Source organism: Stegostoma tigrinum, unplaced genomic scaffold, assembly GCF_030684315.1.
Source record: "Stegostoma tigrinum isolate sSteTig4 unplaced genomic scaffold, sSteTig4.hap1 scaffold_53, whole genome shotgun sequence".
NCBI classification, from domain to species: domain Eukaryota; kingdom Metazoa; phylum Chordata; class Chondrichthyes; order Orectolobiformes; family Stegostomatidae; genus Stegostoma; species Stegostoma tigrinum.
The window spans coordinates 656,644-681,286 of NW_026728461.1; the positions used below are offsets into that span (position 1 = coordinate 656,644).

Below are 24,643 nucleotides of genomic sequence, written 5' to 3' on the forward strand. Positions count from 1 at the left end.
TTACTTTTGAGCTCTACCCATATTGCCACAGTGGATGAGCTCTCCTGTATGTCCTCTCTGAGGCAGCGGTGAAATTCATCCAATTAGTAATGCAAATTCTTCACCTCTTTCACCGTCCTCTCTCACTCATCTTAGACACGAATCCCTGCAAAGTTATACAGCCCGTCCTATCTTTCTCTCAACTAAGTCTGTGTCTTGTCGACAAAGTCATAGGATCCAGGCTGCATGCTCAACTGCCTTATGAGAAATACTTCTTGCCTTGAAATAAACACACTTCAGCCCATTAGCATTCTAGTGTTCATTTATCTGTCTCTGTTTGTCCTTCCTTTTGACTTATTGGTTTTAACATCCACCCCTCCCTCAATCTATGCACTTGCTGCCCTATTGCTGTTGATCGCAGCCACCTGTACTTATTCCCAGCTGAAATGAACCTGTTTGTTCAGTGACTGTAATTAATGTTCGTCTCCATGGATTCTATCTGTGACACTGGGGTGTGTCACTTTTCTGTTAAAAGCAGGCTCATTTCAATGTGGTTTTGCATATAATCAGTGGCAGCATTACGTCCGACACGAACAGAGATTAAAAGCTCTAGAGATCGGGATAAGAGAGATTAGAATCTGAAAGAAAAATCATCTGGAAGTTTTCATCAATGGAACAGAAACTGTTAATGTTGCACTTGAATGTTTCAACAATGGACAGGACTGTATACTGGGATCTGTTGGCCCTGTCTGCTTATTACGATTGGATTCCATTATCCCTGCGAATCCATTATATAATGTACATGGTTGAATTCTTTTATTATCCCATCCTGGCTATTGTTGGCGTCACTGGTAAGTCTCGCTGCCCACCTGTTAATTCTAAAAATCAAGTTTAGCTCTATTGTTATTCTTTTCATTTACTCTACTGCCCTTGCTGCAGTTATGACTCCTGCTGAGAATCTGAATTCATCTTTCATTCTGTATACCATTGTCAACTTGAACTCGTTCATTCTTTGTCATCTATTTTTGCTTCTGGTAGACGTATGGGAGGGACACTATGATCAGCTTCAGCTGTAAATCTCTTCATTGTATTCCTGTCATTTTTCTTCACGTACGAGGAACACAGAAGTAACTGTCTACTGTTCTGGCAACAATCTACATTTCCTTTGTTTGACTCCACCCATCCATGACCAATATCTGAGGGTAAAACAGATTTTCCACAAATGTCATGATCCCTTTGGTCCTGTACTGATTCCTGGCACCATATCCAATTATTAATTATATCTACAATCAGCACACGAATATCATTCACTGGATCAAGCCAGCTGGTATTTAAAGCATGAAACGTGAAATTCGGTCTCAATGATCCCAAGACTGTTGACTCCATCCCTGCTTCCAAAACTGCATAAGCAAAACTCAGCCAACGATCACACTCCTCTTTCCTTAAGTTACACCACAATCCTTTCCACTTGTCATTCCTGTGAGCACTAATACATATTGCTGTTGACTCTTGCAATGTCTTCACTTCAAAATACTTAAGCAGGTAATGACATTCTTTCATGACATCACACTCAGTATCTATGTCTCGTTCCCAAATCTCTGCTCGATGTTCATGTTTAAACTGATTTCTCTCTGTCTTGTCTCAAACAGCGATTTCACATCAGCACTCACTCATTCACCTAACAGGCTTTTCACTGGTGTATTCCAGGTACAGAGGTAGTAAATCATAGAACACTACTTCCAGTCATTCACACCATGTCCTGGAAATTTTCCACGCTAGAAAATTGCCGAGCACTGATATGCCGAGCAATACAACGGTTTATGCCCATAAAGCTTCCATGCTGGCAGATAATCCAATTTGTTCACGAGTCCATTCGTGCAATTTACACAGCTACTCGTAACTGGTTTGATGGTATCTAAACTGGATCTGTGATGTAGATTCAGAATACGGCCTAACTGATCATTTCAGATGATATTGCAGTCTCATTATTTAATATTCCCTTTCCTGCAATTGGACTCTCTCAGGTCTCAATAATCCAAGTCGTCCTAATACCCTGATTATTCACCATATCTCTGAAACTGGGTCTCCGTGATGTAATTGGCCTATTTTATTTTTAATGGGAATTTCTGCCCTTATGTATTCTTTCCCCGTTGTTGTTCTTTGGCTCCTGTGTATAGATTGTTGCATTATCAAGATCAGAAACAATGAAATTGAATCTGTTAGGGTGTCATTCACATCATCAGCCACATTGGCTCACGTGTTTGAAACCTGCCCGCTGAACTTCTGCGTTTGTCACCCAGCTGATCATGTGTTCAGCAGAATACTGAAACTGCTCAATTGTTATTGAAATAGATCAAACAGTAAGAACTTGTAAGAAATAGGCACTTGAATTAATTATGTTAGTGGAAGGTTAGTGGAAGGACTGCGGCTGTTTTGTTGAAATTTGTGCTGTGAAATGCTGCAGGTATTCAGGAAGACCTGAGAATTTGATCACCCAATTCTGAATGAAGCATTGTAGTTGCAATATGTCTGGGTTTGGAACATCGTAAAAAAGGAGCAGAGACTGCAGAGAGTGAAATCTCTGAGAACACAAAGTGAGAATATGCATGGAAAGGGATCTGCCACATACAGCTCGGGTTTTCCAAGTACAGCTGACCAAACTATAATTAACGCATCGACACTCAGATCTTGTTGTGCCTCCCACTTTATCAATCTATCGCAATTTAGAAAATAACCTGCCATTCTAATTTGCTAAAGTGAATAACCTTACTTTTATGCACACTGTATGTTAACTCCTACACATGTGCCCAATCACTCAACCAGCCAAATCACACAGAAATTTTTCTGCATAATCCTGACAGCTCACCAGCCCAACCAACTACATGTTGTCTGCACTCCTAGAGACAAAATGTTAACTTCCCCCAAGTAAAGCATGAATATGTATTATGAATAGGTGAGGTCCAATCATTGGTCTCTGTGCTTCCTGGCCAGTCACTGCCTGCCACTCAGAAGAAAGCCTATTTATTCCTGTTCTTTTCTGTGGACATCCTACTGGTGCTTTCTTCATACCAGTGACTAATCTTAATTCCACGTACTTTAAATTTACATGCTAATCTGTTTTGAAGCTTGCCTAAAGCCTTCTAAAGGTACAATTTAATGCAATATGCTTGTTCCTCTGATCATTTCTATTAGTTACCTCCATGAAAACTTCCAGTAAGTTTCAAACATGACGACTCTGCATGATTGCAGCACTGTTTTCCAAGTGCTCTGCGACTAAATACTTGTCAACACAATTCATCATTTTGCCCACTAGCGGTGTCAGGAAAACCAGTTAATAATTCCCTAAAACTTTTTTTGTTAAGCAGCCGTGTTTCATTTCTGAACCTCCAATTCATAGGATCTTTTCCAGGTTCCATAGAATCTCGAAAGACTTCCCAATTTCGGGGGTCATTTCCTTAAGTGCTCTTTGAAGCAACATAGAGGATTATTGGTATTTATTGTCATCGTCAAGTTCTCCAACACCATTTCCTGAGTAATTATTCATTTACTTTCCCATCAAGAAACCTATGTTAACCCTGAATTTTAGTATGTTTTAACGTGTCTTCCAGAGCGAAGACAATGTCAAGATATCATGTGGAGATGTTAATTTAATGAATTAATTGAAGTCTGTGATGGAATATACACCTTCAGAATAAGTACCTTGTGAGAAGAAGGTTAAACATTACTCAAAATAAAAGTGATAATTACGCTATAAATGCTGGAGTCATTGTGAATAATTTAACTGCACAAACTTTTCACAAATCCAATTGTAAACGGTCGGGTTAAGAATAGATTTTTCTTTCAATTCATTTGTGGGATGTGGGCATCATTGGCAGGCCAGAATTTAGTGTCCATTCCTCACTGCCCTTGAAAATGTCGTGACAAGCCGCCTTCTTGAACCGCTGAGGTATACTTGCATTGTGTTAGGCGAAAATGCCATTGAGAAGAGAATTTCAGTGTTTTGACACAGTGATACTGAAGGAACGATATATAGTTAAGGCAGAATGGTGTGTGGATTGTGGCCATTTTCCCCCTTTATTCATGCACGGGATGTGAGCATTACTGGCCGGGCACCATTTATTGCCCATTCCCTAAATGCCCAGAGGGCAGTTCAGAGTCATCTGCATTGCTGTGCATCCGGAGTCACCACAGGCCAGACCAGATCAGGATGGAAGTTTCCTTCCATGGATGACATTAATGAACCAGATGGGTTTTTTTTTCTGACAATTCATAATGGATTCATGGTCGTCACTGGATTCTTAATTCCAGAAAAAATATTGAATTCAAGTTCACCCATCTGCCATTGCTTAATTTGAACCTGATTCCCCATTGTGTAGGTCTCTGGATTAACAGTCCATCTATAATAGCACAAGGCTATCGCGTCCCCCATTTCAGGCATTTGAGTGGTATTGAAAGTAGTGATGTGTCTGTGTACCTGCTGCCCTTGTACTTCCAAATAGAAGTGATCGTGGGTTTGGAAGGTGCGGTCTGAGGATATTTGGTAAGTTTCTGCAGTATATCTTTAGATAGTACAAACTTCTGCTACCGAGCATTGGTGTTAGAGGGACTGTGTGTTTGTGGATGAGCTGCCAATCAAGAGGGATGCTTTCTCCTGGATGGTGTCAATCTCCATGAATGTTGTTGAAGCGGCATCATGCAGAGAAGTGGGGCATATTCTGTCACACTGGTTTGTGCCTTGCGCTGATATGTTGTCTTTGGAAACACAGATGGTGGGTTATTCGAGCGTGTTCCTCGCCTCTGACCCGCACTAGTAGCCCAATGATTATGAGACGAGTCCTGTTATGTTCCTAGTCAATAGTAATGCCAGGATGTTGATCTTGGGGGATTTAATGATGGTGACTCCATTGGAAGTTATGGGGCTGTGATTATCTTGCGTCTTATTGGCTACGGCTATAGTCTGGCATGTGTGTGGCATGAATACCACTTTCCACTTGCCAGCCCAAGTCTCGACATTGTCCAGATCTTATGCATTTGAACATGGACTGCTTCAGTATCTGAGGAATCGGGGATGGTGCTGAACATTGCATAACCATTGGTGAACATTCTCAGTTCTGACCTTATGATGGATGGAAGCTCATTGATGAAGTATCCGAAAATGGTTCGGCATAAGACACTATTCTGAGGAATTCCTCCAGCGATGTCCTGAACCTGAGGAGAAGCCCCAAGAACTATGACCACCTTTCTCTTTGATCACCAGCGGGAGTCAGGAGAAAGCACGAGGGGACTGTGTGGAAGGTAAGTGGCGAATGTAATAACTTACTTTGAGGCCCACATTATCGGCAGTGGAGGAGGAGACCGGGAGTGTGAGGACCCCTGGAAAGTATAATTTGGGTGGAATCAAACCCGAGACCTCACAAAAGTGGTGTCTCTCACCCTTCCACCTCCTCTAACCCAAGAATAAAAGGGTAAGTAAGTTATTCAGTACTTCTTACAAATCTTTCAGGAAAGTTTAAAATTAGGAGGGCGGTAATCAGGACTATGCAATGTTCGTCCTGCAGAATGTGGGAGGTAAGATTTAACAGCTGTGACCCTGCTGGCTTCACCGGTGGTAAGTGTGCCCAGCTCCAGCTCCTCAAAAACTCGGTAGGGAACTGGAGCTGGGGGTGGCTGAACATAGGATCATTTGGGAGGCTGAGGTGGTGATAGTAACAAGCTACAGGGGCATAGTTACTCCTAAGAACGAAGTCAGTTGGGTGACAGTAAGGAAAGGGAAGAGTACGAAACAGTCAGCGCAGGCATCCCCTGTGGTCATTCTCCTCATCAATAAGCGTATTGTATTGGATAGTGTTGGGGGTGGGGGTGCGTATAAGGGGTAAAAACAAAAACAGAGACCTAGTCTCTGATACAGGGTCTGGCTCTATGGCTCAGATGGGAAAGGGAGAGAATAGGAGAGCAATTGTAGTGGCAATTGAATAGTTAGAGGTACAAACAGGAGGTTCTGTGAACATGAACGAGATGAACGGATGGTATGTTGTCTCCCAGTTGCCAGGGTCCATGATGTCTCAGACTGTGTCTTCAAGATCCTTAAGGGGGAGCGTGAGCAACCAGCAGTCATGGTACACATCTGTACCAATAACATAAGTGGAAAAAGGACTGAGAACGTGAAAAATGAGTACAGTTAGTGTCGAAGCTGATGTCCAAATCAAAAACGATAGTTATCTCTGGATTACTGCCAGTGCTAGGTGATACCAAACTAAGAACTAGGGAGACAGTGCAGCTAAACACGTGGTTGAAGGGCTGGTGTAGGAGAGAAGGCTTCCATTATGTCGATAATTGGGGCACATTCTGCGGAAGTTGGGACCTGGGCAGGAAGGACGGATTGCAGCTGAACCAGAAGAGCACAAGCATTCTCGGAGGGAGGTTTGCTTCAGCTCTACGGGATAGTTTGAACTAGATTGGCAGGGTGTGGGGGAGCGGATTTGTAATTCAGAGGATAAGGTATTCAGCCTTCCAGGAAATACAACAGGGAGTGAGGTTGTTAACAAATAAATGCGGTCAATGGAGCGTAACTGTGGATACAGGGATGGTTTGAAGTGTGTATACTTCAATACTAGAAGCATCAGAAATAGGGTGGATGAACTTAAAGCATGGACCAGTACTTGGAACTGTGTTGTTGTGACCATTACGAAGGTTTGGGTAAGACAGGGATAAGAATGTTTGTTGGAAGTTACAGGATTTAGATGTGTCAAAAAAAACAAGGAGTGTAATAAAAGAGATGGGGGAGTGGCATTGATAGTCTGGGCTAGTACAGCAGCTACTGAAAGGCAGTTTGAGAATGATATGTTTACAGAGTCAGTTGAGTTGAGGTCAGGAACAAGAAAGGAGCAGTCACTTTATTGAGTTTTTTTTTTATTTACAGAGCCCCTAATAGCTGCAGAGAAGTGGTGGAGCAGATTGGGAGTCAGCTAATGGAGAGGTGCAGAAGTCACAGTGTTGTAGTCAGGGGTGACTTCAAGTTTACAAATATTGATTGGAAACATTTTATTTCTAATAATTTAGATGGAGCAGATTTTGTCCAGTGCGTTCATGAAGGATCAACCAAAGCTAGGAGAGGCGACTTTGGATTGAGTGCATGGGAATGAACTGGGCCAAGTGTTAGACCTGATGATAGGAGAGCAATTTGGCAGTAGCGATCATAAAACTGTTACTTTTACAATAGACATGGAAAATGATAGGTGCATACAGCAGGGTGAGATTTATAATTAGGGGAAGGATAATTACATTTCTGTTAGGCAAGAACTGGGTAGCATAAAATGAGAACAGATGCTGTCAAGGAAGAGCACTATAGAAATGTGGAGATTGTTTAAGGAATGCATACTGTGTGTGCTTGATATGTTCGTCCTGAGCAGGCAGGGAAGATATTGTCGAGTGAGAGACCCTTAGCTCTCAAGAGAGGGCAAACGATTAATTAAGAGGAAGAAAGCTGCTTATATGATGTTGAAGAGACAAGGAACAGAAAAGGCTCTAGAGGGATACAGAGTAGCCAGGAAGGAGCTGAAGAAAGGGCTTAGGTGAGCTATAAGGGGGCATGAGAAAACGTTGGCAGACATGATCAAGGAGCTCCCCAAGGCTCGAAGAGAACGACCAGAGAAATGGTAGGGTCGATTAAGGATTGTAAAGGGAATCTGTGTACAGAGCCTAAAGAGATAGAAGATGCCAATAATGAATACCTATCTTTGATATTCACAACTGGGAGGGTCACATTTGCAGGCAAGGACAGTGTGAAACGGACTGGTCGTCGAGAGGAGGTGGTTATTAGTAAGGAATGTGTACTAGGACTTTTGAGGAATGTAAAGATAGATAAGTCCCCCGGGATTGATGGGATTTATCCAAGGATTCTATGGGAAGCTTGGGAAGAAATCACAGGGCCTTTGGTGATGATCTTTTCATCCTCAATATCCACAGGTATAATGCCAGAAGATTAGAGAGTGGCAAACGTCATTCCCTTATTCAAAAAAAGTGAATGAGGATAGCCCCATAAATTACAGGCTAGTTAGTCTTACTTCAGTGGTGGGCAAATTATTGGAAAGGGCTCTAAGAGATAGGATTTACGATCACTTGGATAGACACAGTTTGATTCGTGATAGTCAACATGGATTTGTGAGGGGTAGATCATGCCTCACAAAACTTACTGGATTCATTGAAGAGGTGCCCGAACACATGGATGAAGGTAGAGCAGTGGATGTGCTATACATGCATTTAGGTAAGGCGTTTGATACGTTTCCCCATAGTAGGCTCATGCATAAAATAATAAGACATGGGATAGGGGGAAACATGACAGATTGGATTCAGAATTGGTTGGCTGACCCTTAGAAGATAACGCGTGGTAGTGGAAGGAAAATATTCAACATGGTGTTCTGATACGAGTGTTATACCAAAAGGATCTGTTCTCGGCCCTCTTCTGCTTGTGATTTTGTGAATGATATGCATGTAGGAGTGGAATGGTGGATTAGCAAGTCCACAGATGATACAAAGGTGGGCCGAGTTGTGGATAGTGCGGAGGGCTGTTTTAGGTTACAAAGGAAATTGATAGGATCCAGAGCTAGTCTGAGAAGTGGCAAATTGAGTTTAACCCTGTAAAGTGTTAGGAGATTTATTTTGGAAGGAAAATCTTGAGAGCAGAATACAGGGCTAATGGAAAGATCTTTGACAGTGTGGATGAGCGGCAGGATCTCGGGGTTTATGCCCATAGTTCCCTGAAGGCCACCCAGTTGGATAGAGTTGTTAAGAAGGTCTAAGGCGTGTTAGCTTTCATTAACAGAGGAATTGAGTTCAAGAGCCATGAAGATATGCTCTCGGTGTACCAAAGCCTGGTTCGGCCACATCTGGAGTATTGTATCCAGTTCGAGTCACCACATTACAGGAAAGATGTGGAAGCATTGGAAAAGGTGCAGTGGAGATTTACCAGGATGTTGTCTGGAATGGAGGGCATGTCTTATGAGGAAAGATTGAGAGATCTCGGGCTTTTCTCTTTGGAATGACGAAGGATGAGAGATGATGTGATTGAGGTGTACAAAATGATCAGAGATATGGACAGAGTGGACTGCCAGTGACTTTTTCCTCGGGTGGAGGTCGCTATTAGTAGAGGCATAGTTTTGAAGTGAGTGGCGGTAGATATAGGGGAGGCGTTAGAGGTAGGTTCTTTACTCCAAGAGTGGTAGGGGCAAGGAATGCATTGCCAGAGAGGGTAGTTGACTCGGCCTCATTCGGGGCATTTAAGCCTATTTGATAGGCATATGAATGACAGTATATGGTAGGGATGGAAAGACCTTATGTTTAACGTAAAAGTTTGGCACAACATCATGAGCTGAAGGGCCTGTACTGTGATGTACAGCTCTGTGTTCCATGCTGATGTTCGGTATGTCTCCAGCCAGAAGAAAGTTTCCCCCTGATATCCATTGATTTCTGTTTTGCGAGGGCTTTTTGATTCCACACTCAGATAGTTTTGAATTGAGGAAACTTTGATTGAAAATCCTTTTCTGAAACTATTAAAAAAGTTATTTTAGAGCTGGGAAAAATATTGTGGAGGGATAAGTCATAACTCCATAATGGAGACAGAAATGAGTGTAACATGCTCTCGTATCATATCCCAATCCACTTTGGAATGGTTTGAACACAGTTAAGAATAAAAGAAATATTACAACAGCCTGTAGATGAGATAGCAAATGTCTAATATGGAAACACAAAGGCAAAAAGCAATGGAAACATTCAAAGAAATATTCAATTCATCTTCAGGAAGATGTAGGAGGTGTAAATTAGATTCTGACATGAAACTAACAATAAATCAGCAAATGGAGAATCAAAATTAGAAGAAGATATTGTTTTGTTAAATACAAGTGGCTTAAATAAAATGTTGTTCTTTACATCGGCTGTAAATATGTTTCCACCCCGTGTCTCAAGAAAATAAATTTTACCAAAAGTGACGAACATGCCTGGTGTCAGAGTTTATACATATTCATGTACGGAAGATTGTTTAATATGCATTGAACACATAGACCTACTGATGATGTCAACATCACTTTGAGGTGCCATGTGGGATTCTGATGGAACTTCACTGAAAAGTGTTGAGTTGATACATCCTGACTTTGGGAATGGTGCATTTTCATTTCCTGCGGGTGACAGGCTTACAATTAAAACGGTGACTGCTGTATTTCATGTGTTTGCACAGAAATAATCATGAAGGCAGAATAGCAGGATGGAATTGATTTTGCTTGTTCTGCAATAGCTCAATATCGAATCAGTCTGCATTCAACTAAATGTCACTTGTCTGTTTGTCACTAATGACCATGACAGGAAGCAAGTACAGTCATGAAGAGATAAGTAAATACAGAATTGTGACTCAAATAAACAATAAATAAATAAATAAATAAGTGCTATGATGTAACTCGCTGAAGAAAATGCGAACGTTAGTGCCAGAGAGAATGATTGGGATCTTTGAAGGCACTAATAATAATCAGTCACAGGATTCAGTCTTGCATCCTCACAACTGTGCAGTTATACACGCAATTCGAGTTTCTCAATTGAATATTCTATCAGTGTGTTACTATTGTTTTTGAAAACGTTTATTGTTAATCATTACATATTTAATATAGCGATGAAGACGAAATTCACCGCTCAGAGGTCAGTGAATCTCTGCAACCCTTTAACACAGAGGGTTACCAAAGTTAGAGATTGTGTTATGTATCCACCACAAGAGCAATGAGAGAACAGGTTCAGAAAGATAAATTAATGTGAGGGGTTTTTTTGTTTGTTTTTTTTTTGGTTGCGAGATGGCTCCAGTGCACAGATTCAATGCAGATGTTTTTTATTTGTCCTCGAAAGGTCAAGTTTGCTCACATTGTCTTTCCTTTCTTTCATAGCCAACTTATCAGCATTTGTGATCCTGTCCCAGGGAAAGTGCGGACTTTCCACTTGTACCACTCATTACCTGGTGGCCATGTCAGTTACAGATCTGCTGGTTCTTATCACCGAAGTCATACTCCGCCGAATCAACAATTATTATTTACCATTAAACATACTGAAGCTCACCTCTGTTTGTCGACTACTCTATGTTATGATTCGTGCAGCTATTGACTGTTCGGTCTGGTTCACTGTCGCTTTTACCTTTGACCGATTTGTTGCCATTTCTTGCCAAAAGCTGAAATTGAAATATTGTACCAAGAAAACTTCAACTGTGGTTCTTGCACTAACTAGTATTCTCCTATGTTTAAAAAACTTTCCCATCTACTTCAGATATAAACCTAAATGGATAATCAACAATGTGGAATGGCGTTGCTCGAATAAGAAAAACTACTTTAGAGATCCCAGGTGGACAGGATTTAGGATTTTTGAAAAGGTATTAACACCATTATTACCATTCGGTTTAATTCTGTTGCTTAATGCTATGACAGTCAGACACATTTTAATGGCCAGTCGAGTCCGTAAGGGACTGAAGGCGCAAAGAAAAGGTGAGAAACGCAGTGACCAGGAGATGGAGAGCCGAAGGAATTCCGTGGTTTTACTCTTTACCATATCGGGCACCTTCATCCTCCTATGGCTTGTTTACTTGATATATATTTTTGATTTTGATGGTTCCATAATTGATCCTAGTGGGACGTTTGAAGTGCTTGCTTATATGCTGAGAAATTTAAGTTGCTGCACAAACACATTTATTTATGTGGCTACTCAGTCCAAGTTCAGAGACCAGTTGAAAATGATGCTGAAGTATCCTCTAACGTCTATTCATAAATGCATGAATAGACAGAACCACTGAGAGCATCACAACGATCCAGATGCCAATGGAAATGTGACAACACCTGGGTTACAAATAAGAAGTTCCAAATGGCTCTAAACAACAGAGATAAAAGGGATATACGGGACCACAGTTAATAAGTCTGAACTAATGTTCAGCAGCATGGAAGAAAACTGGCTAAAGAAGAAGCATTGCCAATCAGAGGACAAGAACGGTGTGAACAGAGTGAAACCATACATCAAAGAGCTGGCAGACAAAGGTTAAATGCTCACTCCAGAGCAATAGCATTTAAAAACAATATGAGTCAGAACACTACACAACAGTGGTACAGGTGAAAACAAAGTCATTAGGAGACCAGTAGATACAGAATCGTCAAATAAACAAAGCAACCAATAAAGAATCGCTAAGATGTGGTTCTCGAAGAGAATGCGCACACGAGTGCCAGGGAGAATGACTGGGGTCTTTGAAGGGACTAATTAAAATATGTCACAGATTTTAGCCCATTATCCTCACAGTTGTGTTGTTACAAAAACAATTGGAGTTTCTCGACAGCATATTCTATCAGTGTATTGCTATTGTTTTTGAACAAGTTTATTGTTAGCAATCACATATTTAAATCAGAGATGAAGAGGAAATTCACCCATCAGAGCTTAGTGAATCTGTGCAACTCTTTATCACAGAAGTTTGCTAAAATTAGAACAGTATGTATAATCAAGGCTAAGATAGACAAAATGATAAATATTAAGGGACTAAACGGCTACGGGTAAAAAGACAGAAAGTTGTTTTAAGGATTATCAGATCAATTTGATCAATGGAGAAACAAACTCAATGACTTTGTGGCATAATTCTGCGCTATGACAAATGGTTTATTGTCATTCATTCCATGAATACCACTCTCCACTATTCGTACTCTGCTTCCACTATTTCGATCAATGATTAACTCAATTGTTCTTCTTTATCGGATTCATTGAACACAATTCCCACAACTAATAGATTCTTAAGCAAATTGCATCTGGAACATCTTGAGAAACCATGGACTTGATGTTAAAAACATGACTTTTTTAAAACAATTTCGTAATTATATCTTATGTTTCAATATCTGCTGAATCACTTATGCTTTGCAATCCTCATCTCTCCATATCAATAACATCTTCCAGATGTCAGGAAAATTCCTATCACAGTGAACTGCTGGAGGCCATGCAACCCTGCTGCCATTCAATCACCTTCAATCACAAAATACTCTCCAATTCAGTCACATCCAAATATTATTTGCACTATCTCCAGATCATCCTCCATATTCATCTTGCTAATTAATGAGCTGTCATAACTTTTACAATCCTCAATAATCTGTAATGTAGTCCAGGCGTTGCAGCCCTCCATATCTTTGCAATTAAGTTCAGCCCCTAAAACACCGATCACTTGGGTATGGTGTTGAGAAACATAAACTCGCCCGAAATTTGTGACCGCATCTAAACCCTACAGTCCTTTGTAACAATGTAAGCTGGTCGAGATTCATCAAACTTCCTTGAATCATTCTCCAGAACACCACAATTCTCCCTCTCTTTGTATCCTAATTCAGATTTTTAATGTCCCTGTCTCTGCCCTGTCTCGTTTTTATTTTCCTATCTCTGTAACCTCCCTGTGCCCTTCAATACTCACCATCATCTGGACTTCCTCCAGTACATGTAACATTTTCATACCGAAGAGTGAAATTTTAGAAAGTGAAATAAAAGACAATAAAGTAAAATAGCCACAACGTGAAAATGCTGCATTTACAGAGAGGCCAAATGCCTAACAGCAGGAAATGTCCTAAACAGTCGTGAAAGCAAAGCTGACTCAATGTTTGTTGAGATCAGGTGCAATCCAACAAGACTCCAATAGATAACATAGGGTCTACATGTACTGTCATGGTTGAAATCAGAATACTAGTGTTCAGAGCCAACACGCGGGCCCGGCTAAATTCCATAAAAATCCTTGAAGCCAAAGCTCAGGCTTACACCTCCTGACCAAGTGGGATATCACATGCTATTTAGTGAGGGCTAATTAGAAAATTAGGTATTTAAAGTACAATGTAATGCAAGTTGAAAAATACATCCACTTGTTACTGATTTCAGTGAGCATACGTTTTTAAATATATCCATCCTATTTCATTGTAGCCAGTTTGTTCTCTGAAACAACTTAATTTTCTTATCAAGCATATTTAAATCATTTTGCTCGCGGTTCAATGATTGGTGAATTACCTGCCCATAATAGAGCAAGCAGTTCTATGTTTTGTATAAAAATCACAACTTATGCCCACTCAGTGGAGAATCTTTTCTGTACTGCTCCCCACTTTCCCAAGAATTTAACCTATATATCTTAAGCACCAACTGTTAATTGTTTTCTCTGCTATTTAGCACTGTCCACTTGGCCTTTTATTTCACGTCAGAGACAGGGTCTAAAGGATTCAGGGGACCCAACGGGAAGTTGCCATGCGACTGTTCTTTTATTCAACCTGTCTCTGCCTCCCTAACCGGCTCTTCCTCTCACCCATCCCTTCCACCCACCCCAAGCCGCACCCCCAGCTACCCACTAACCTCATCCCACCTCCTTGACCTGTCCGTCTTCCCTGGACTGACCTATCTCCTCCTTACCTCCCCACCTATACTCTCTCCACCTATCTTCTTTACTCTCCATCTTCGGTCCGCCTCCCCCTCTCTCCCTATTTATTCCAGTTCCCTCTCCCCATCCCCCTCTCTGATGAAGGGTCTAGGCCCGAAACGTCAGCTTTTGTGCTCCTGAGATGCTGCTTGGCCTGCTGTGTTCATCCAGCCTCACATTTTATTATCTTGGAATTCTCCAGCATCTGCAGTTCCCATTATCTCTGTTCTTTTATTCATTCTGAATTAGGCTCAGTACCATTTTCGGTGCCTCGATAATATTTCACCCGAATAATATCCTTGGTATCCATCAAGAGTAAAGCTTTCAGTATCAAGAAAGGCCAAAGTTAGAATCATTGTGTTGATGACAAATAGCACTCAGTGGTTGAATGGAAGAGATGTCAAGTGGGGACCAGAAATGTCACTACGTTGCAGGCTGATAAAAATAATAAAAATTACAGAGAGAAAAATGTTTTAAGAGCAGCTGGAATCCATTTGAAACCCCCTTGTAATGGAATATGCGTTAGGGCAAAGAAAAGAAAGATAACAATGAAAAAAAAGATGCACGGACTTTCATGTAAAGGCAGAGCGAAGAGATGATTAAATGATTGAATATTGCATTAAGAAACAAGCATCAGGAATTTAAAATGAAACTGACAACCTTACAGAGTAGAAGGCCATTTTGCTTCTTGAATTTAGAATTTTGAAATTAAAAGGCACATTGTGCACACAGTCAAAGCTGGGGTGAGTGGAGGAAAGTTCCCGCATTATGAGCATGTACTATAAATGTTACTTCTCAATATAAATGTAGAAACCTCTACATTTCTCGCTCCCTCAACAAGGAAAAGTGAATCAAAACTAAAATCAGACAGTGTAAGTGGGTATTTAAAAGGTGAATAGTTTTATTATATTAAAAGAAATTATACCAAACTCAAATCGGCTATAACTTGTGCCCTTATTCTATTGGGGTAAAAGAAATGTTCTGCCTAAATGGGAATTTCTCAAATATTCACTGAAATAAATATTAACCCTTGTGGTCTGACGTCATATGTATTTGTATTTGTATGTGTGGGTCATATTTTAAACAAGTTTAGATTTCCTTTGTTTATCTTCCACGCTTCAATTCATGATTAGAGGACACTTTGGTATATTGCGTTTATAGCAGGGGAAGAAATTGCAAAGCAAGAGGTTACGGTTTTGTGTCTCTCCATCACACAAACGGTCCATCAGCAATGTGCAGCTGTGATCAAGTTGGAGAAAGCTTTGGGAAATTTCAATCCTGGTCAAATCAGGTAGCCTTAAAACGATGACTATCTCGAGGCAGACATTGCTTCAGTCACATTCCTGCACGCCCCACAAGACGAGACAAGACCCCACAAGATCCCATATGTCAGGAACAACATTAGCTTAGTTTTTTTTTGTAATGGGATGCTGGTTAAATGTTAAATATTTGCTGTGTCCACAAATACTATGACGACAGATATTTAACAATCTCAAATGCCTCTTCTGCCCTCCCCACTCTCTCTCACTCTGCCTTCCTCAGACCATCTCCCTGTTTCAAATTTGTCTCTCACTCACAATATCAATTTAACATTCACACACTATTACTCTGACGTTATAAAAAAATACAAGTCTTTAGAGAGCGGTTCACTTTTAGAGTTTTAATTTCCTTGTTGGGGAGCCCTATCCGTCAGTCACTTGTTGGGAGGAGTTGAAATGTTTACGTGAAATCTCATGGCCCCTGTTATTTTAATCCAGGCTTCAATCCTGACTTCAAAATGACAGGGCCACAATCCAGCGTGACCCAGTTAACTAAATGCATTGTTATTGGTGAGTACATTGAGTACAGGTGTTGGCAGGTTATGTTGTAATAATGCAGGACATTGTTTCAGCCACGTTTGGAATGCTGTGTTCAGTTCTGGCCTCCCTGCTAGAGGAAAGATGTTATGAAATGTGAGAGGGTTTGGAAAGTATTTATGAGGATGTTGCTAGAGTGGGAAGGTTTGAGCTATAAACAGAGGCTGAGCAGAATGGTACGATTTTCCGTGGAGCGTTGCAAGCTGAGGGTTGACTTTATAAAGGTTTAGAAAATCATGAGGAGCACAGACAGGGTGAATAATCAACGTTTTCTCCAGAGGGTCGGGGAGACAAACTCAAGGCTATCGCTTTCGGGTGAGAGAGGAATGGCCGAAAACGGACCCAGGAAGCTTTCTTTTTCGTGCAGGGTGTGGCACGTATATCGAATGAGCTACCACAGGAGCTGGTAGAGTTTAGTACTAAACATTTAAAAACCATCTGGATGAGTACATGAAAATGTAAGGTTTAGAGGAATATGGTAAAATTCTGGCAACTGAGACTACAGTAATTCAGGATGTTTGGTCAACATGGACAAATTGGACTGAAGAGTGTGTTTCTGTAGTTTACAGCTCTATGACTCTAATATTATCCGATTTTAACTGTGTTTACTGCATCCCATCACATCATCTACTTTGCTGTGTGAATTGTGCTGAAAACATTGGCGCATGGAAATTAATGTGGTGTAATGTGATTCACATTGGATACTGTCTGCATGGACTTTCGTAAGGCATTTGATAAGGTACTTCTTGACAGACTTCTAGAAATGATAGTTTCTCATTGGATCCAGAATGTGCTGCTGGCGAGATGGGTTCAGAATTGGGTTGGTTATAGCAGACAGAGAGTAATGGTGGAAGGGAGTTTTTTGGAATAGTGATCAATAACTAATTGTGCTCCACAGAGGTGCATGTTGGGATCTTGGTTGTTCATAACATTTATAAATGATCTGGAGGAAAAAGTAATCAGCGATAATGGGAACGGCAGATGCTTGAGAATCCGAGATAATAAAATGTGAGGCTGGATGAACACAGCAGGCAAAGCAGCATCTCAGGAGCACAAAAGCTGACGTTTTGGGCCTAGACCTTTCATCAGAAAAGGGTCCAGGCCCGACACGTCAGCTTTTGTGCTCCTGAGATGCTCCTTGGCCTGCTGTGTTCTTCCAGCTCCACACTTCGTAATCTATGGAGGACAATATAGATGGCCTGCTTAGTAAGTATGCGGGTGACACCAAAATCGGTGGAGTTGCAGATAGTGAGTATTGTCAAAGGAAAAGGCAGGATGCAGAAAGATTGTAGATGTGGACAAAGAAATGGCAGATGGAGTTTAACCCGGAAAAATGCCATGTGTTGCAATATGGAAGTTCAACTTCAGGTGCAAAGTATGCAATAAATGGCTGTACCCTGAGGAGTATTGGGATCCAAAGGGATCGGGGCATACAAATCCACAGATCTCAGAAAGTGGCAACACAGGTGGATAAGTTGGTCAAGAAGGCATACAGCACGCTTGTGTTCATTGGCCAAAGCATTGAATTTGAAAGTTGGGAAGATATGTCTTGGGCGTACAAAACTTTAGTTATGACAGTTTTGAAATATTGTGTGCTTTTCTGGGTGCATGCTACCAGAAGGATGCGAATGCTTTGTAGAAATTGAAGCGAACGTTTACCAGGATGCTTCTTGGTCTGCATGGTTTTTATTATTGGGAGAATTTGGATAAATTCATGTTTGTTTTCACTGGAAAGAACGAAGATGAGTGGCGACCTCATAGCAGTCCACAAAATTGAGATGCATTGATGAGGTGGACAGTCAGAGGTTTTTTTCCAGGGTGGAAAGGTCAACTCCAAGAGGGCAGAGGTTTAGAGCAACAGGGGTAAATTTTCCAGAAGAAAAGCAAAGAAAATGTTTCACACAGAGAGCAGTGGGTGCCTAGGATGCATTGACAATAGAAGTGGCGGAAGCACGCACGTTAGGTGTATGTTGATAAACACATGACCATGATGGGAAGAGAGGGATAGTATGGGCAATAGTTGTAGGTCTAAATAAGGACTAAGAATCAGTTCAAGCTTGATAGGTCGATGGCCTTGTTCCTTTGCTGTGTTGTTCTTTGCATGGTGCTGGAAGAAGAGGAAAATAGAATTTTCCAGTTTAAAATGTTGAGAAATTATGAAATATTTTTGTCCAGGGTGTTCGGCTGATCCTGTTCACAAATATCTGAAAGTTAACATGAGGGTAGATCTAACAGACAGAAGGACAAATGACACATTGCCAGTCATTGCCAGAAGATTGTATTATGAACGTGAAAAGTCTTGCTGTGAATCCCTCTAGGTCAGATGTTCCCCTTCATTGAAGATACTAAAGACAGTGTGCGACACAGTCACACTGCTGCCCATAAACTCACACACTCAAATGCACATATAGTCACAAATTCACACTCTCTTTCACACAAGATACAGGCACACACAGTCACCCACAAAGTCAAACTCACTCTCAGATACTCTCATTCAAACTCTCACACACCAACATCAATCACGCACCCGTAAGCATTAAATCTCATGCAAAAACTCTGACATAGAAACACTCTCTCAAACCCACAAATAAACTTAGTCATGCATGCACTCACAAACTTTCCCACAGACGCAGACACCTACAAGTCAGGAGCTGACTGATATATCACCTTTTGTATATTATTATCAATGTGCCTGCTTGAAATTTGGGAAGTTAGACAAACACTGCTGTAATCATGTAATAATCAGGCCTGTAGCTTTGACCAGTTACTGGAATTTGCATCTCAATCATTTGAAACGTGAAGATCCTTTCTAAAACAGTTCTCCATATCCTGCTTAGATGATAGAAAGAGGGTGGAGCTACAGGAGAAATTGTTAAGGAAAGTGCCGGTTTGTTTAAGTGGATGAGGGTGTCATTGGAGAGGGACTGGTTGGGCCTGTGGAACAGGAATAAACAGACCGTTTTGAGGCCATCCACGTGGGGAATGCACCTCCACCCCTCCACTCTATTTATTTCTGAGCTCCCTCTCCGCATGCCACACACCATCCCGAGCATTTCCAAAGAAAGGTCCCAAACTGAATCGTCAACTTTTGTGCTCATCTAATTCTGCTGGGCCTGCTGTGTTTCTGCCGCTCCTCACTGTGTTATCTCTGGTTCCAGCATCCGCAGTTCCAACTATATCTCAGCACGAATGTATCTTTTCCTGTCTCACGAAAGAAAGAGTACTCGACCCTCTAGTTAGACATAGAGGAAGTTTTATCACCACATGTATGGGTAGAAAAGAGTGTGGGAAAAGTGCATGAACGATACCCTGAAAAATTAGCAGTTGAAATTCCCTTCTACAGTGTATTTGTCGGGTGCTTCCTTGTTTAGTTGGAGCTTATGAACCCTGCACTAAAACTGAATCGGGGATGTGACTTCCCATGCGCTGAACGTGTGGAAGGGTCATTGTTTTTGATGAGTTCTTGACGCGCGTCCTGCACTTGAAATGTTGCAACATGGAAGAATGTTACACAACACTCTATTCCGTCCATGGAAGGTATGAATTAAGTCCTGGAAACAATTAGGTCCTCTGTTATTTCTGCGGATTGGAGGACTACATGACTACATGCATTCGGCAAGTGAATGGCCACGATTGGGTCTGAACTCACGGTGAGTCCAACAGCTTTTTTTCCTCATCCCACAATGGCATCTGTTGATTTCCCTTTACTTCACCTGTAACATTGTCAGGAGATTGCAATATATCACTGTAAGGCATGGAACTTAAAACCTTCATTCACTGGCAGTGTCGTCAGTCAGCCCCTCCATGACCCCAGCCCTGGTGCATTCACTCAACAGTGTTTTACTGCTGAAAGCTCTGTCCCTGTTTCACAATTGTATTTTGACATGATCTTATCTATGGTGTTTGGAAGTGGCAAATCTTAGTCGATGAAACAATGATTGATTCTGATTGATCTTGGTTATGTTTTGAAATTAAATTGAAACACCAGATAGCTGCGAAAGCATGTCGAAACATTTATAGAATATATCAGCGGATCACTTGGCATGATTTAACAAATAAACATGAGACATGGGGAATAGCATTTTAGGACTGTATTTTAATACGGATTTCTAATTTTCACATCTTGAAACATCTCATTCTTCGCGCGTCAGGTATCAACTTGTGTCACTGAGCAGCACTGAAGTAAGACAGAATAATATTGAAATCATAATTATCTATCTCTCAATGATATGTCATATTCCACAGCGAATCCCAAAGTTCAGATCCAGTGAAGATCGACAACCCAGCTTAAGCACGGTGCTCGCAACTCTAGAGCATTAAGTACTGTTAATGGTGTGTGAGCATGTCAATGAGGAACGTTGGAAGTCACCAGCGAAGTTATGTCCATGTGCTTAAAACATGGCCAGATCTCCGTTCAAATATATAATGCCCGACTGCACCATGAGGAATAATTACAAATGCATCACAGCAGAAGACAGAATAAATGTTCAACATTTTATCACTGCTTTTTTCCACGTGTCATGGTCTGGAGTTCTGAATTTTCCTTGAGGTGCTACCAGGAGAATTTCTGGACAAACCTGACAGGTCTGCATGGTGAATGTGGATGAGCTGAGCATTCATTGTCTTGATCCAAGCATCTGTTTACAAGTCTGAATTAGAATAATTGGACTGGAAGAATTCTGCTTAATTGCCTGGATTGGATAAAAGTAAATGAACAGATTTAGACATGACTGCATGTGAAGCATATGTCCTTCTCCCCTGTATTGGTCAAACATCTGAATAGCTTTCAGTACGGTTGCTATTTCTCTGTTCAATGGACTAATGAATTAGACTTCACTGGCACATATCCAGTTTTCAATGATCACATATATGAACCATGTCTTTCGTAGCATTTTGGACAAATCACACTGCACGACTATCAGCATCATGTGCATATTCAATGGCAAGCAAGTAGAAATGTATGTATATGTAAGAATATATGTTACAACAGATAATATAGACTAAAACATGCGATGACATGTCACATATAATGTTTCTCATCTCTGCCCCTGAAGATGGGTTGAAAGTGGTGTGGCTGAATGCAATGTGGCTAGCTGGTTATGTGGAAAGTACCCTGTAGCGGGTATTGGACGACAGTTGGGCTGAATATACCTCCAGCATATTAGAGGAGAAAGTGATAAATTGTGGATTCGCATCAGAACGGGTTCCGGGTAATGTGAGGTCATTCGACACAAATGCCCTCTCAATGCACTCAAAAATCTCACTAGTCATTAATAAGATCAAAAGAATATGTGACTGAATAACGGTGCTGCAGAACAAAAGTAGAGAAAGAACATGACATTTCCTTCCATGCACCATCAGATAAGAAGCTATCCAATGGTGCACAGCCACAGAAGAATCGAGACTGTTCACCTCAGACATATTGCAGATGTAGAAAATTTTACATTAGCAATGCTAGTTATGATCATCGATACTGAGAAGATAATGGGGGAAATGGTGACAGCCCATTTTAGACTGAAGATATGCTTCTGGAGTAATCACAAGGGCAGCATGTGGTGGAACTACGCACAAATTTTATTTGATCAGGAACTGGGTGAATATTTGACAAAGTTTCAATAAGGAATAAACACTCAAGTAGGTAGCATGGAAGAAAGCCCAGTTAATTGGTGAAGCTGGGGCAAGAGTCACAGAAGGAAAACCGTTATGCACGAACTGTTCTCACCTTGCTAGCTTCACGGATAACTCAAGAGTAGCTAGCCCAGGCCTCCGTCTTTCCTCACCCAGTGATGACAAACAAAGAAAAAGAGTATGATGGGACATCACCAGGCTTGAGCCAGCACGTATGGGATACTGATATTTTGCTAATTTAGTTGACAATGTCATGTTGTGTTGCAATGCAAAATGATTTGTACAGTTTGCCAGCGTCGGAAAATGAATGAACTTCAGAACTGAGGCCCTTGGTAAAATGATTAAATAGAGGATATTTCGTGGTTAAATACAGTATCTATCTTTTTTCTCGACTTCTCTAAAAATTTAAACTTTTAAAAGCTTAACAAATAAGTTCAGAGGATATTTCACTCCATTTTTTAACTCGGCTCTGAATTTATTCTGGGTTCCAACATAAATAAATGGATTAGTACAGGAACTCAGAAACTGAAGCATATAGCCGGTTTCTTCCAGGATAAAGGATGAACCACCATAATTGGAACGTGAATAATAAGCAACTTTTGCAATCCGGACATAAAGGACTGTAATAAAATATACTGAATATAACAGGATAAAACTGCCTGAAATGCCAAAAAGTAAAACAATAGACTTTTTCTTCTTCTCCATCTCTGAGTCACTCTGATTCACTGCATTCCTCTGGTTCCGGAGTCTCCTTCGAGATTTATTAGCTTCTAAAATGTACTTGACTGTCAGAGTATTGAGAATTATTGTTAGAATGAATGGGAGGCAAGGGTCTAAAATAGGACGAATTAAACCGTATGCAGCCCATGCCCGTGTGGTATTAAATGCTAACTTTATAACACAGAACCATGGAACACCATTAGTTATGTACAAAGGTTCAAAGGCAAAATATAGAAGGGCATTTTTCAGAAAGCTCAACGTACAGAAGCTCCCAATAACCCACATCACTATATTTTCTGTGCAATACTTTATTTTAAGCCACTGGTAACAAATGGCAAAAAATCGATCAATGGTGAAAGCGAATGTTAACCACGCAGACAACACTCCGTGTTGTCCTAACTTATGCTGTCGATGACTGCATAAGTTAGGGCAACACGGAGACTACATATTAGAGTTATCGATAGGAAACTGAATGGACAATAAATGCCACCTGTCCGATTTATAATCACGGTTAAGATGATAACCAAGAGAACTGAAAATGCCATGGACATCACGTAAGTAATGATACATCCTGAAAGACCACATCCTCTTCGATAAAGAATCACAATCACTGCCAAATTAGCTGTAGCAAAGAGAATGAAAAGAGGAAACAGAGCAAATTATGCCATAGAGTGCATGAACAAGAAAGGTGTCAGTTCAATTCCAACAAAATACGCCCTTTCCCGTGGTTCTGTGTGAAAGTTATATCTGTGTGATCAGTTTTTGACTTAGAAACTATGCTTCAAAACAAGTCCAAGGCTTTCTGTTAAGTTCAAACAAAATTGGCTGAATGGAAAACAACTTATGGCAGTGACAAATAAGTAGTCAATAATATAATGTATTATAAGAGATCAATTGTTGAATGCGCATCAACGCATGTACGGAATTAGATTAGGAGAATATTATATCTGTGTTTAGCATTGTAAGTGGCAGAAAAGAGATGCAATGATACATGTTAAGTTTGTTGATAATTTTTAATGCATATCGCTAACATTAAATGTTACATATTTCTGTAAAATATAACAATTAAAATACATGCAACAAAACTATCAAAAAAATTTGAGAGCAAGATGTGGGATGGAAATTAAAATGTCTCAGGTTTTTCTTGGGAAACATTATTCAAGGCGAAGGGGAATTTCCTACTTATTTGGCTGGCAACTTCAGTGTCGATTTGGACCACTGGAGCAAGCAGACAATGAACTGCCATTCAGATAATGTCCCCTCTAATGCAACAACCTTAAATGTTGCAATATACTGTCATGATAAATGATAAATTTATAATAGTTGTATTATTCAAACATTTGTACAAAGGAATCCTGATTCCATCAAACTTGAATGTTGAGGAATCAGTACTTAATTGGAAAGATGTTAATGCAATTTTTAACAATGACTGCTATAGTCTTAGATCAGTGTTATTATGCTTTTTTGAATAGGCACCACTACCAATCATTAACCAGTGGACTATATTATTTTCCATTGCACTGTTCAGTAGCTTGATGTTTAAAACTACTGATTTATTCAATTCAGCCAGGAAGTTTTCAATTGTTCAAGCACTTCAATAAATCAGTCATTTGAGAGATGGATTCAGTCATGCTCAATTTCTATGTCACAATATATTCAGACTTGCGCTGTGATAGAAATATAGTTTTTTTTATCATTCAGAACAACTGAAACAACTGAATTATGAGATTTTTGCATTAAAATAACAAGATGATGCTCCTCATACTGTAATATGGCCAATGGCATCACAAGTTCAAAGTTACTCAGAAGGCCTGTCTGTCGATTAATTCATCCATAATTATGCTATCAAAAGCAGAACAGACATTGACCTATGTTGAGGATCCCATTGCCTTGTTATAACATCTTGAAGAAACTCAATTTGGGGCAAAGACAAAATATATTACTACCATTAGTACAAATGGAAACACGGACAAATAATAATGAAAAAAAAAGAAATTGAACAAGTGAAATAAATTCCTCCGTTAAGGTC

General features: G+C 40.4%; 1 protein-coding gene across 1 annotated transcript; it reads left to right on the top strand.

Annotated features, from left to right (window-relative positions):
- The first annotated feature begins 1,733 nt into the window (after positions 1–1,733).
- On the top strand, positions 1,734–11,791 carry LOC132208735 (probable G-protein coupled receptor 139). Its single transcript, XM_059644116.1, has 3 exons — positions 1,734–1,875; positions 4,356–4,499; positions 10,899–11,791. The coding sequence occupies exons 1-3, from the start codon at positions 1,734–1,736 to the stop codon at positions 11,789–11,791; spliced, it is 1,179 nt and encodes a 392-aa protein (XP_059500099.1).
- The last annotated feature ends 12,852 nt before the right edge of the window (positions 11,792–24,643 follow it).